The 10397-nt window shown below is 45.5% G+C and overlaps 3 protein-coding genes across 5 annotated transcripts; all 3 read right to left on the bottom strand.

Annotated features, from left to right (window-relative positions):
- Positions 1–349: 349 nt before the first annotated feature.
- LOC147989838 (uncharacterized) lies at positions 350–1655 on the bottom strand. 2 transcript variants are annotated; one of them, XM_087516263.1, is made up of 2 exons: positions 877–1655; positions 350–767 (listed from the first exon to the last, which is right to left on the bottom strand). In XM_087516263.1, exons 1-2 carry the CDS (start codon positions 1624–1626, stop codon positions 699–701), a joined length of 819 nt encoding a protein of 272 aa, XP_087372389.1. In that variant the 5' UTR covers positions 1627–1655; the 3' UTR covers positions 350–698. The 2 variants fall into 2 exon arrangements, with proteins under 2 accessions (XP_087372389.1, XP_087372416.1); XM_087516290.1 differs by having other exon boundaries at positions 350–737.
- Positions 1656–1958: 303 nt separating this feature from the next.
- Positions 1959–7324, bottom strand: LOC147989837 (ubiquitin-activating enzyme E1 3-like). 2 transcript variants are annotated; one of them, XM_087546057.1, is made up of 3 exons: positions 7072–7324; positions 4021–4858; positions 1959–2596 (listed from the first exon to the last, which is right to left on the bottom strand). In XM_087546057.1, the coding sequence occupies exons 2-3, from the start codon at positions 4769–4771 to the stop codon at positions 2418–2420; spliced, it is 930 nt and encodes a 309-aa protein (XP_087402183.1). In that variant the 5' UTR covers positions 4772–4858; positions 7072–7324; the 3' UTR covers positions 1959–2417. The 2 variants fall into 2 exon arrangements, with proteins under 2 accessions (XP_087402183.1, XP_087402179.1); XM_087546053.1 differs by having other exon boundaries at positions 2453–3802.
- On the bottom strand, positions 6904–8493 carry LOC147989836 (putative F-box protein At4g17565). Its single transcript, XM_087546046.1, has one exon. The coding sequence runs from the start codon at positions 8388–8390 to the stop codon at positions 7071–7073; it is 1320 nt and encodes a 439-aa protein (XP_087402172.1). The 5' UTR covers positions 8391–8493; the 3' UTR covers positions 6904–7070.
- Positions 8494–10397: the final 1904 nt, after the last annotated feature.

The following is a 10397-nucleotide window of genomic DNA, read 5'->3' as shown; positions in this document are numbered from 1 at the left end:
CTGGGACGCTCCAGGACGACGATAGGGACCACAAGGGTTTGGATACATGTATGCCATTCAGTTACCTCACTCGGGTCTCCCAGACACGCCAACCCCACGAGGAATCAGGAAACAAGTGACGAACTACGCAGCACCCTCTGGTAAGACCACACGGTGCCAGGGTTTTCAAAACCTTTTGGTCCCGGCCCCACATGTCAACCAGCTACAACGCGACCAAGCAGTACTGGCACTCGCCACTGCGGTTAGCTAGCAAAAACATCTTCTAGAGAAAAAAATAGCAAGAAATTGTATGCACTGAAGCTGGTACTAGCATTGAGATTGCAATAGGGTTGTATGTGAACGAATGTACTAGCATCAATGAACATACTGAGCATCAAGAGCAATGCAATTACTAGTACACCACATTACGCCCTTCCAATTGCTGATGATACCAAAGTAACGAACCACCACTAGTGCTATTACGGAAATGAATATCACGGAGTACAACTCAAAATTAGAAATCACTAACAAGTCATCACTTGCTGCTTACAACTAGTTTCCTGGTGGGATCCATACATACCAACTCTGACTCTATCTGAACAATTAATCGATGGATTATGTAGCTAACAATGGCAGCACCCAATTGAAGGTGAATTGTGATCTGCGAATCCACTTTGCTTGCTTACTGTTGGGTCGAGGCGCTTGTTGAGTTGACAGGGTCAGTGATTGTCCGGCACCCGGTAGGACTCCACGTTGATCTGCGATAACCGCGCGCCAGGAAATAGCAGCTGGGGACAGGAGCGTTTATGGAATTAAAAACGGGTCCGTATGGAGGAGGGGCAGGGGCTGGAACGTAAGGGGGTCAAGGGAGGGATTAGAGGAGGCACGGGAACTCACATCGAACTGCTTTTGCACTTTGCGGGGCCGACGGCGAGGGCGACTACATGGGAGTGCGCCGGTGAGGCCGTAGATGTCTTCCTCAATCTCCTTCGCGGAGAGTGATATGGAGAATCGTGGCCTGTTGAGCGCATCGGCGCGGACCGACCTCCGCTCGCGCTCGAATGCCTGCGACGATGCACTCACGACGGGCGTGGCCGCGTGGGATGGCATAGCAAGGTGGCGGCGGCGGCCAGGGCGTGCCTTCAATAGCTGTGGAGAAATCTCCTCGGTGACCTCAGGGTACTTGTCGACTGTGGGGTTGCCAGTGCCCGGCGCCTCTTCCACTTTGCCGATGCCAAGCTGTAGCCTCTCGCTGACCTCATATTGCTGATCCGAGGAGGATCCCGTGTCCGGGGCGATGGGTTCGCCATGGTGGTTCACGGGAACACACCGCAGCAGCCGTTGGCTTCCCCAGGGCTTGAGCATTGATGGTAGCGACATCAGCCTCCCGCGGTGGGCACTCGACGACGTTGTAACTATCTCCGCGGCCCTGCCCCCCGCCTCCGTAGCACCGCCTTCCTTGGTGAGATCCGAAGGGAAAGCCGCGGGCGACGGCTCCGCCGAGTTCACCATGGCCGGGGGCGATATCACGCCCACAATCGCCTTTGCAACCACTCCAGATCTGGCTGCAGCGGCAATGAGAGGGGTATGTCTTGATGTGGTGAGGATGAGATCTGAGATACGACGAGGACGAGGGTGGATTTGCATGCGGCGTTAAAACCGTGGGCTAAAGGGGAAATAGATGGATGCGTCGTTGTGCCGGGGGGGGGGGGGGGGGGAGGGAGCGGGGGGTTACGATGAGGTTTCCCCCTCTGCTTTGTCTTTTTTGGGGATTTATTTATGAAACGGTGTGTTTTTGCCGTTTTATATGGACTTTCGTGTGTATACATTTCATTTCTTTATGAATTTCTCCCTCTAGACCATTGTATGGATCACCGTTTTTGTAACTAATGTTTCAGTGTACCTTTCTGCGTAGGAAAAAAAGTGCATACGATGCAATGCTGATCTACACATTTACCTTCATGTCGAATGATCCTATAAAAACGAAAACAAAATACTTTAAAGCTTCATTCGGCAGCGAGTCTAAGGATATATTTTTAATGGCGTGTAAGACATGTTTCAGTAGTCAAATTGACAATCTAAAATTGTGCATGCCATGCAAAACTGGATATAGTAACCATGCTCATAAGAGCGTCTCCAACAATAGGGCAACACTGCCTTTTGCGGCTTTTGGAGGCCAAAAAACCTCTCCAATAGCTGCCCAAAAACTTCAACATGGTCAAAAACATTTTTGGGTAGCCCAAAAACAGGGCACAACCGGATGCATATATTGGAAGGTTGCTGCCCAAAAACGCCAATCCACCCCTCGCCGCCCAACCGCCTCCTTACCACAGCCCCCCGCTGCCAAATCCTGTTGCCGCCGCTGCCGCACTGAATCCAACCGATTCCGTCCGGATCCAGCCACCACCAACACCACCGCACCTTCCCGCCGCCTGGGTCTACCGCCTCCCGAGGGGTGGTGCCGGCCAACGGGAGCATTTGTCGCCTTTAAGTTTTCGCTCCATAGCATGTGTTTCGATTAGCACATGTAGTAGGCTTCCCAGCGGTGCGCTGAACTCAGCTCTTTCCCCTTTCCTGCTTCCTGAACCTCGCTTGGAACTGGCTAGCTCTTGTATTTCTGTTATGTCAAAGCAATGAAAAGGGGATCAGCCAAGTTGAAAAACAAATGCAAAACTGCTAGATACAGTTTTGCTTAACCACAACAACAATATGTTCATAGATCAACTCCAGGGATAAAGAGTTGCGAGGAAGAATAATGTGATGGTTGCAGTGAGGTACTAGGTAAACGACAATTGCAATGACTCAATGAACACATCATCCAGCAACCCCAAAAATATCAATCCAATGCTACCCAGTGGATAACATGCTATGGTTCATTCATCAAAACATCAGACAGCATCGCACACCTGCAAATAGTTGGCATTCAACAACAGAGCGGAAGGATCCACAGAAAACGCGATGGAGATGGGCGCTAACACCATAAGCGATCACCAGGCGTGCTTCAAACAGCTCTCCACAGGAATTCTTTGCACACTCATCATCTATCCTCACAATAGTGACGGCGCTTGCCTATTGGAAGTAAATGGAGATAAGAGATATATAAATGTCGTTCCCGTTGTCATCCTCACAAGCCACAACATCAAAATGCTTCCTGTGAAACGTATTGCGGTAGTCTTCAACTGTGTGCCAGAACCTTTTAAAGCTCAAGGCACACAAAGCCTGTGACCATTTCATCTTTTTTTACAGAATATTTTTCAAACTAAAAAAATACAATAGTCAAGGCCGTCGTAGTTGCAATAGCTGGAATGATTCTTCCTGCAATGAACTTCGCCTTCAGCTTGTCAACCTCTTGAATACTCTAACACATCAGAAGCAGTTAAAAAGAGGCTTCATTTGGAATCCTGAAGGTAGTTTCTTGGCACATGCTTCCAGCTTGGTTAAAAGGTCTTAGATAACAGCAGTATCGTCAACTGAGGCACTGGAGAGGTTAGTAGCCTTCTCATCTGTTTCAATCTTAACCCCACTCTTTGGCTCAAATTCAGGCACTGCAACCTTACTTACTATATCGGCCAGTCCGGTACGGGGATCCCAAAAGACACCCAGTCCGGTATGTTATTCACCCAGTCCGGTATGGGGATCCCAAAAGACACCGCTCTCAATATGGAAGAAGCCAGTATAAATTGAATGTGAGATGAATCAACAGCTGAGAATTGCACCGGGTGAGGGAAACGCTTAGGGGCAGACCAGTAAGAAGCACCAGTGCTAGTAGCAGCATCCTCAGGAAATGCGAATGTTAGCTGCTTCACACGATTAGAGAAGTAATCTTCAAACGTAGCAAAAGAAAACAGATGTTATTACATGGCATCTGGAGCACAAAAGATACTGTCCTATTTGTTGGCAATATATAACCAAAGTGAAACCATTTTAACTTCAAATAGCTAAGATGAAAAGAAAGAGGAAGAAAGCCAATAACAAATTGTTGAATTCAAAGGGGAATGTAGCACTTCAGTCAGGCATTCACGTACACGCTCCAACAATTACCTGGTTGAGCATCACCTGCCTTTCTCATAGCAGCAGCATATTCAGCAGGATTAGATATAAATGAGTTCACTTCATTTGGAGTTTTCTCTAGCAGACCCTCAAATTTTGAGCGAGCCCATGTTAGACAATGGTCAATATTGTGCGGAAAATAATGAACTATGCACATTGGTGCCTGTTTCTCAGGAGGATCTCGTGAAGCTCCATAGTTTTCAGTAAGGTGAGGAATCACCATCTGTGTATTACATTTGGGACCCAGCGTTCCAGATTCCAAGAATGGTTTCTGGAAGTACATGCATCCCATGTCCACGTAGATCCTAGCATTGACATTATCAAGTGCATTGATCACAGCATCAAGGCCCTCCAAGAATGCATCATTGAGAACAAGTTCAGTCTCTGGACAGGCACGATTCTGCAGAGCATCAATATGGAGGCTGGAGTTGATAGCACTAGCAGCTGTAGCGGATACTGTAGATTTTGCCTGTCCAATGTTCCAATCACGAAACAGGAATTGCCGGCTCAAGTTGCTTTTTTCAATGACATAATCATCTGTTATAGTTAGCTTCCCTTTACGGCCACAAGAAAGCCCCATTAAAGCAAAGTTCTTCAAGAATTCACATCCAAGAGCACCAGATCCCACAACAAAAATATTAGAGTCTCGCATCTTCTTATGAAGCTTAGAACCAAAAACAGAAATCTGAGCATCGCAGCAGCTATTCAATGGCTTCAAGTCTTTAGGGTCCAATGCATACATACTTCAGCTCTAGATTGTTGTTTAATTGAGCTGAAAAAATCCATTTGTAATTAGAATTTTGTGCGCCTTTCTCTGCTAGTTGAGTACCTGAAATGAAATGGAAGGTCAGCTTTGAGGTGGAGCACTTCATGTTTTCTGCCAATAGGAGCGCTCACGGATTACAAGCTAATATCTAATTTTTGCCTTTTGTTTCAGGTGTGTGATCATTGATTCATATGATTAATTAATTGGTACTTGAGATCATTGGTCACCGCTTTCCACAATGATCAAGGAAGTTCAGTATAATAGGTATGGATGTTAAACTGTGTGGGGAACCTTATTTGATTGTTCCTAGGCCATCATCTTTTGTTTCAGGCATGTTACCATTGCTTCATTACGATGATCTAATGTTTGAGAACAGAGAGAGCCATGGTGTTCCACATGACTCAAGCAAAGTGAGAGATTAGATATATGATTCTAAATGATCAGTGAGATCTAATTGGTGAATCTTTCGGGAGCATTTGTGCTTTATCATGCAAAAGTTCAAGCCGTTAAGAGCATGAGGTTTATACACAGAAGATACTGCTATATTTAGTGAGATTGCCTTTTACAACAATTTTGCAGAACTTCTACAGAGGATAATCACTAACTGTACAAATCATTTTAAGATTTTGTTCTATTTAGTAAACACTGAATGCCATACAGATTTTTGAGGTTAATCAATAAAGATATAAATATCCATGTTTATTTATGTAGCTTATTGCGTTGATGTGATTCCAAATATTAGCTGTACCATATTTTGCCCTAAATGTAAAATACTAAAAAGGTCTGGGTGCTACTTCAATTGGAATTTTACTGTGTTTTCTTTATATACATACATACTATGCCTTGCAGGAGTGCTCCCTTCTCCCAAGATAAATTGATTCATGTGTTCCATGGTGTGTTAAAACAGAGAGAAACATGCTAGACTCAATAATTTAATAAGGTTTTGATGGGACCCTTCCTTCTATTACCCCTGTTCCATTGCATAATGTGTAGAGAAAATGTAATGGTGTCTATTTTTACTCGGATGGTGCATCCAGCGGAGAAAGATGAGTACTATCCTGTATCGCTTTCACATCTATTGTGATGGACTTTCTATGCAATTATATGTAGTGATCAGTTATGCAATTTTAGCCCCACCAGCTTAGCGTGTATTATATACTTTGGTTTGTACATACTGCATAAATATCTGGCTCAGTAGAAGGCCTTGGAATCATTGCACTACCAGTGCCCATTCCATGCTACCATTGTGTACATAGACAAGAAGTTTGCTTCAGAAAGAGGAGCATGCTGGGTGTCATCTCCTCTGGATTCTTCTGTTGTACGTATCCTTTATAAAGAAAAACTTTCGACACCATGATGCTGACCTTTGCTGCCATTTTGGTATTACTTTAATGAAAATACCAAGATCTGTATTCTTCCATAATAAGCTATTCAGGTGGATTTTTGGTTCATTTTTTGGATTGCAAACCACACCATTTGTGGCAAGGAAGAAACTCCATTTACTGCTGAGGACCAAAGTGTATAACAGATCGATTTACTTGGTGCGAAGAAATCGGGAAGGACCGGAACTTGGACATAGTAGGAAGTGGCGGTAATAGTTTTTAGATGTAATAATTTTTAAAAGCATGTCCTTGTGTTAAAGTAAACCTCCTTTACAGTTAATGTATTACTGAAAATTTTAGCACATCCATCTGCACTGGTTGATGACTAGTTCAAATAGTAAGAATATTTCAGTTGAAAAACGGGTTATTTCCTAGTACAAGTTTTGAGCTCTTAATACTGGTGTGTAAAAACCTAATGTTAGTGGAGTTCTGTTAAATCACATGAAAAGTTGTCATTACTATCCTTCACTTTGGTGCCAAACATGAATAGAAAGTTATTGTCATTCACTCTGGTCCCAAAAGCGAATTAGACTGGTCTTTACATAAACTACATGGCTCTAACAAGAGATTAGTGGAATGGTGTTAACAGAACCCAAAATTGTTATCCACTAATACATAGGAACTAATATATAGAGAAAATTGATTTAATTGTGGGGGGAAAATCAAATTACTAATCTATAATACAACAAAAAAATGACAATAATCAAGCCAAAAATTATCCAGTGATACATAGGGAAAAGTTCATAACTTAATATATATAGAGAGAGAATTGATATAGTTGTGGGACAAAACTCAAATTGTTAAGCTGTAATACAACGAAAAATTTGACAATAATGAAAGCCAAAACAAGTCTGCAATGTCTACAATGGCATCACTAAATAAAAAGTCACTTACTAGAAAAGGGAGGGTGTTATCCAAACCGGAGAAGGCCAGTTCATCCAGGAATTAGTAAGCAAAACACTATCAAAAGTCTGCAGACTCTTGTTTTCTATATCCCAAACTCCGGTTTCTCGCCAGTTATGCTTACACATGTTGACATACTCAACAGAGTCATCCGTGATATAGACACAGTTCGGCTTCAGTGTTGGAAAATCTTTAGTGGCAAAGCACATGGAGCTATTATAACCAAGGAATAGTGCATGATCCGCTAAGCTTGTCATCTTCACAAGTGCCTGGTTCTCAAGGTCCACCTTATAGACCTCTATTTCAGTTGTTCTGAGCTCAATATACCGGTCTATGTCATCTTCGTTGTGACCCAGCAGATCTCTAGGAAGCTCCACGGGTGTTGATGAATCGACGTAGCTCCTCCACCTCCATATTTGCAAAATATCACCCCATGGAGCTTGCATGATGTACATGCTAGAAGGATCATCCCCCTTCCTAACTCTGCTCATGATCTTTTTGACAACAAGAGATGGCCCATTGAAATTGAGGGTGAAAACCGATCTGTGGCTGCGAAGCACATAGAACAAACCATCATCCTCATTGTAGAAAGAGTCCATGAAGCCCCAGCTGATGGCCATGAGCTGGTGGTCGTCGGGCGAGATCCAGGTCCACCGCTCGTCGCCGAGCCGGGCGTAGGAGAGCTCGCCGATCGGCATGTGCACCAGCAGCACGATGCAGGCGCTCCCAGCCGCCGGGCTGCAGGAGAGGGTGACACGGTGGTACATGCAGTCCCTGGCCTCGCGCGCGTCAAAGGGGGTCGGCTCGGGATCGCCCCTGTCGAAGACGTTGTACATGAGGCGGCCTTGGGCGTCGGTGCAGCTCTCGACGTGGTGGAGAGTGGCGATGGGCGGGAGCGCGACGTGGGCGCCCGTGATAGGATTGAGGAGGTGGAGGTTGGAGGCCTCGTCGGCGGTGACGAGCCAGCCGTGCGCGGAGCCGACCGTGGAGTGGCGGGTGAGCGGGGGCTGCGGCAGGGGGACTCGGACGGAGTCGCCGGTGAAGGGGCAGCAGACGACGGCGCCGTCTGCGGCGGAATTGCGGCATGCGTAGACCAGGCAGGGGAGCTGATTCCGGGGGATCGGAAGGGGGAAGCGATGGCGGCGGACGGCTAGGTAAGCAGCATGCCACGAGGCGCAGACAGCACCTGAGCGGACGAGGTCGGGGATCTCCAGCTCCCGCATGAACATCAGGAGTATTTCCTCCGGCAGCCCCGCCCAATCGCGGTCGTAAGAATCGGCGGCGGCGACGATTGCGGGAGCGCCCGCCATGGTCGGCGGCGGAGATGCGCGAGGGTTTCCTCAGTGTCTTTTTTTTTTTTAGGGGGTTTCCTCGGCGGCTCGGCATCTCGTGTGCCGATCTACTTTTTTTTCTAGGGATCATGTGCCGAACTGCCGATCTACTTAGGAGACTTGTGAGTATACCTGCTCACCGGATACCCGGCCCGTCCGGCCCGACCCGACCCGGCCCAAAAAAGCTCGACCCAACTTAGCCTGGGCTTGCCCGAGGGCTGGGCATGGGCCTAAGTTTTGAGCCTGAAGCACACATTGGGCCGGGTCTGGTCCTGGGTATTTTGTTTAGGGAAGAGGCTCGGCCCGAGGCCCGGGGGGATTTTCTTCTAACGGGCTAGGCTTCGGCTTGAAACGTAGGCCTGACGGCTAGGCCAGGCCCGGGTCTAGGTTTTCTTCCTCGGGCTTGGTTAGACCCGGCCAAAAGGATGGCCATTTATACTTGTGATATCTATTACATGATTTCTATGAGATCCATTAAAAAAAATCTTCGAATATTTTCAACTTTTTAAACACACAACAATGTTTGATGTACAACCTTAAAAAAATTCAGCTTCAAATTCAACTTACATTAATAGAAAAAAAGGACAAATTTGAATGTGAATAGTAGCAATTTTGTACACTGAGTTTAGATCTGATTTTTTGGAGATGTAAACATACCCCACGTGGATGTTGTCAAATAATTCAGAATTTTTTAATCTAAATATGATTTCCTTTTTTAGGTTGATCTCACGATCTCACCTAAATGTGGGATCTCATAAAAGTCTCCCTGATTTACTTGTGTCCTTGGACCATTGACATATGAGCAAGGCCTACAGCTGCATCCGATTAGAAAAGATGCCTCGTAACGATCGAGTGGAAATGGCTTAGATGACACGAAAAAGTTCGAGTGAAATTGCTTTACGGACGACACTTGCGGCACGACATTGTAACGATAGTTCCTCCTCAACAGCTATAAGCATCAGCCATAAAAAACAATTGCTTTGGGTAAATCGTTTGAAATTTATGCCACCTATTTTGGGTTGGAGATATGCTACGAATCTTTTGGTCGAGTTGCATGGAAATTTATTATGAAATACATCATTTCAAATAGACAATAAATGACTTGAGACGAATCAAAGGTATTAGGAATACGAATAAGAAATGAATCTGATAGGTTTGGAAGTGCAAAACATAGCATTGTCACAAAAGACATGAAAACTGTAGGAATAGTCTCTCTAGTAGAACAAAGAAATAACCCGACTTGATCCCGTAAAAAACGTGTGCACGAATTGTGCCCATCCATTAGCCCCACTCACACCCAGAAAGCGTATGGACCATGCGGCGTCAGCGAACCCTGGGACGCTCCAGGACGACGATAGGGACCACAAGGGTTTGGATACATGTATGCCATTCAGTTACCTCACTCGGGTCTCCCAGACACGCCAACCCCACGAGGAATCAGGAAACAAGTGACGAACTACGCAGCACCCTCTGGTAAGACCACACGGTGCCAGGGTTTTCAAAACCTTTTGGTCCCGGCCCCACATGTCAACCAGCTACAACGCGACCAAGCAGTACTGGCACTCGCCACTGCGGTTAGCTAGCAAAAACATCTTCTAGAGAAAAAAATAGCAAGAAATTGTATGCACTGAAGCTGGTACTAGCATTGAGATTGCAATAGGGATGTATGTGAACGAATGTACTAGCATCAATGAACATACTGAGCATCAAGAGCAATGCAATTACTAGTACACCACATTACGCCCTTCCAATTGCTGATGATACCAAAGTAACGAACCACCACTAGTGCTATTACGGAAATGAATATCACGGAGTACAACTCAAAATTAGAAATCACTAACAAGTCATCACTTGCTGCTTACAACTAGTTTCCTGGTGGGATCCATACATACCAACTCTGACTCTATCTGAACAATTAATCGATGGATTATGTAGCTAACAATGGCAGCACCCAATTGAAGGTGAATTGTGATCTGCGAATCCACT

The sequence above is a fragment of the Triticum urartu genome, chromosome 1A (genome assembly GCF_056163025.1).
Source record: "Triticum urartu cultivar PI428250 chromosome 1A, HENAU_Tu73, whole genome shotgun sequence".
Classification (NCBI taxonomy): Eukaryota; Viridiplantae; Streptophyta; class Magnoliopsida; order Poales; family Poaceae; genus Triticum; species Triticum urartu.
Note: the sequence above shows the minus strand (reverse complement) of the source record. Positions and strands in the feature narration are given on the sequence as shown.

What these genes read in the sequence shown, in the direction of transcription:
- LOC147989836 (XM_087546046.1), bottom strand. Translation starts at nt 8,390, where the DNA reads ATGGCGGGCGCTCCCGCAATCGTCGCCGCCGCCGATTCTTACGACCGC.
- LOC147989838 (XM_087516263.1), bottom strand. Translation starts at nt 1,626, where the DNA reads ATGCAAATCCACCCTCGTCCTCGTCGTATCTCAGATCTCATCCTCACC. An exon ending in AAGTGCAAAAGCAGTTCGAT is followed by an intron (nt 768 to 876) that starts GTGAGTTCCCGT and finishes TCCTGTCCCCAG; the next exon opens with CTGCTATTTCCTGGCGCGCG.
- LOC147989837 (XM_087546053.1), bottom strand. Translation starts at nt 4,771, where the DNA reads ATGTATGCATTGGACCCTAAAGACTTGAAGCCATTGAATAGCTGCTGC. An exon ending in GGCAGGTGATGCTCAACCAG is followed by an intron (nt 3,803 to 4,020) that starts GTAATTGTTGGA and finishes CTACGTTTGAAG; the next exon opens with ATTACTTCTCTAATCGTGTG.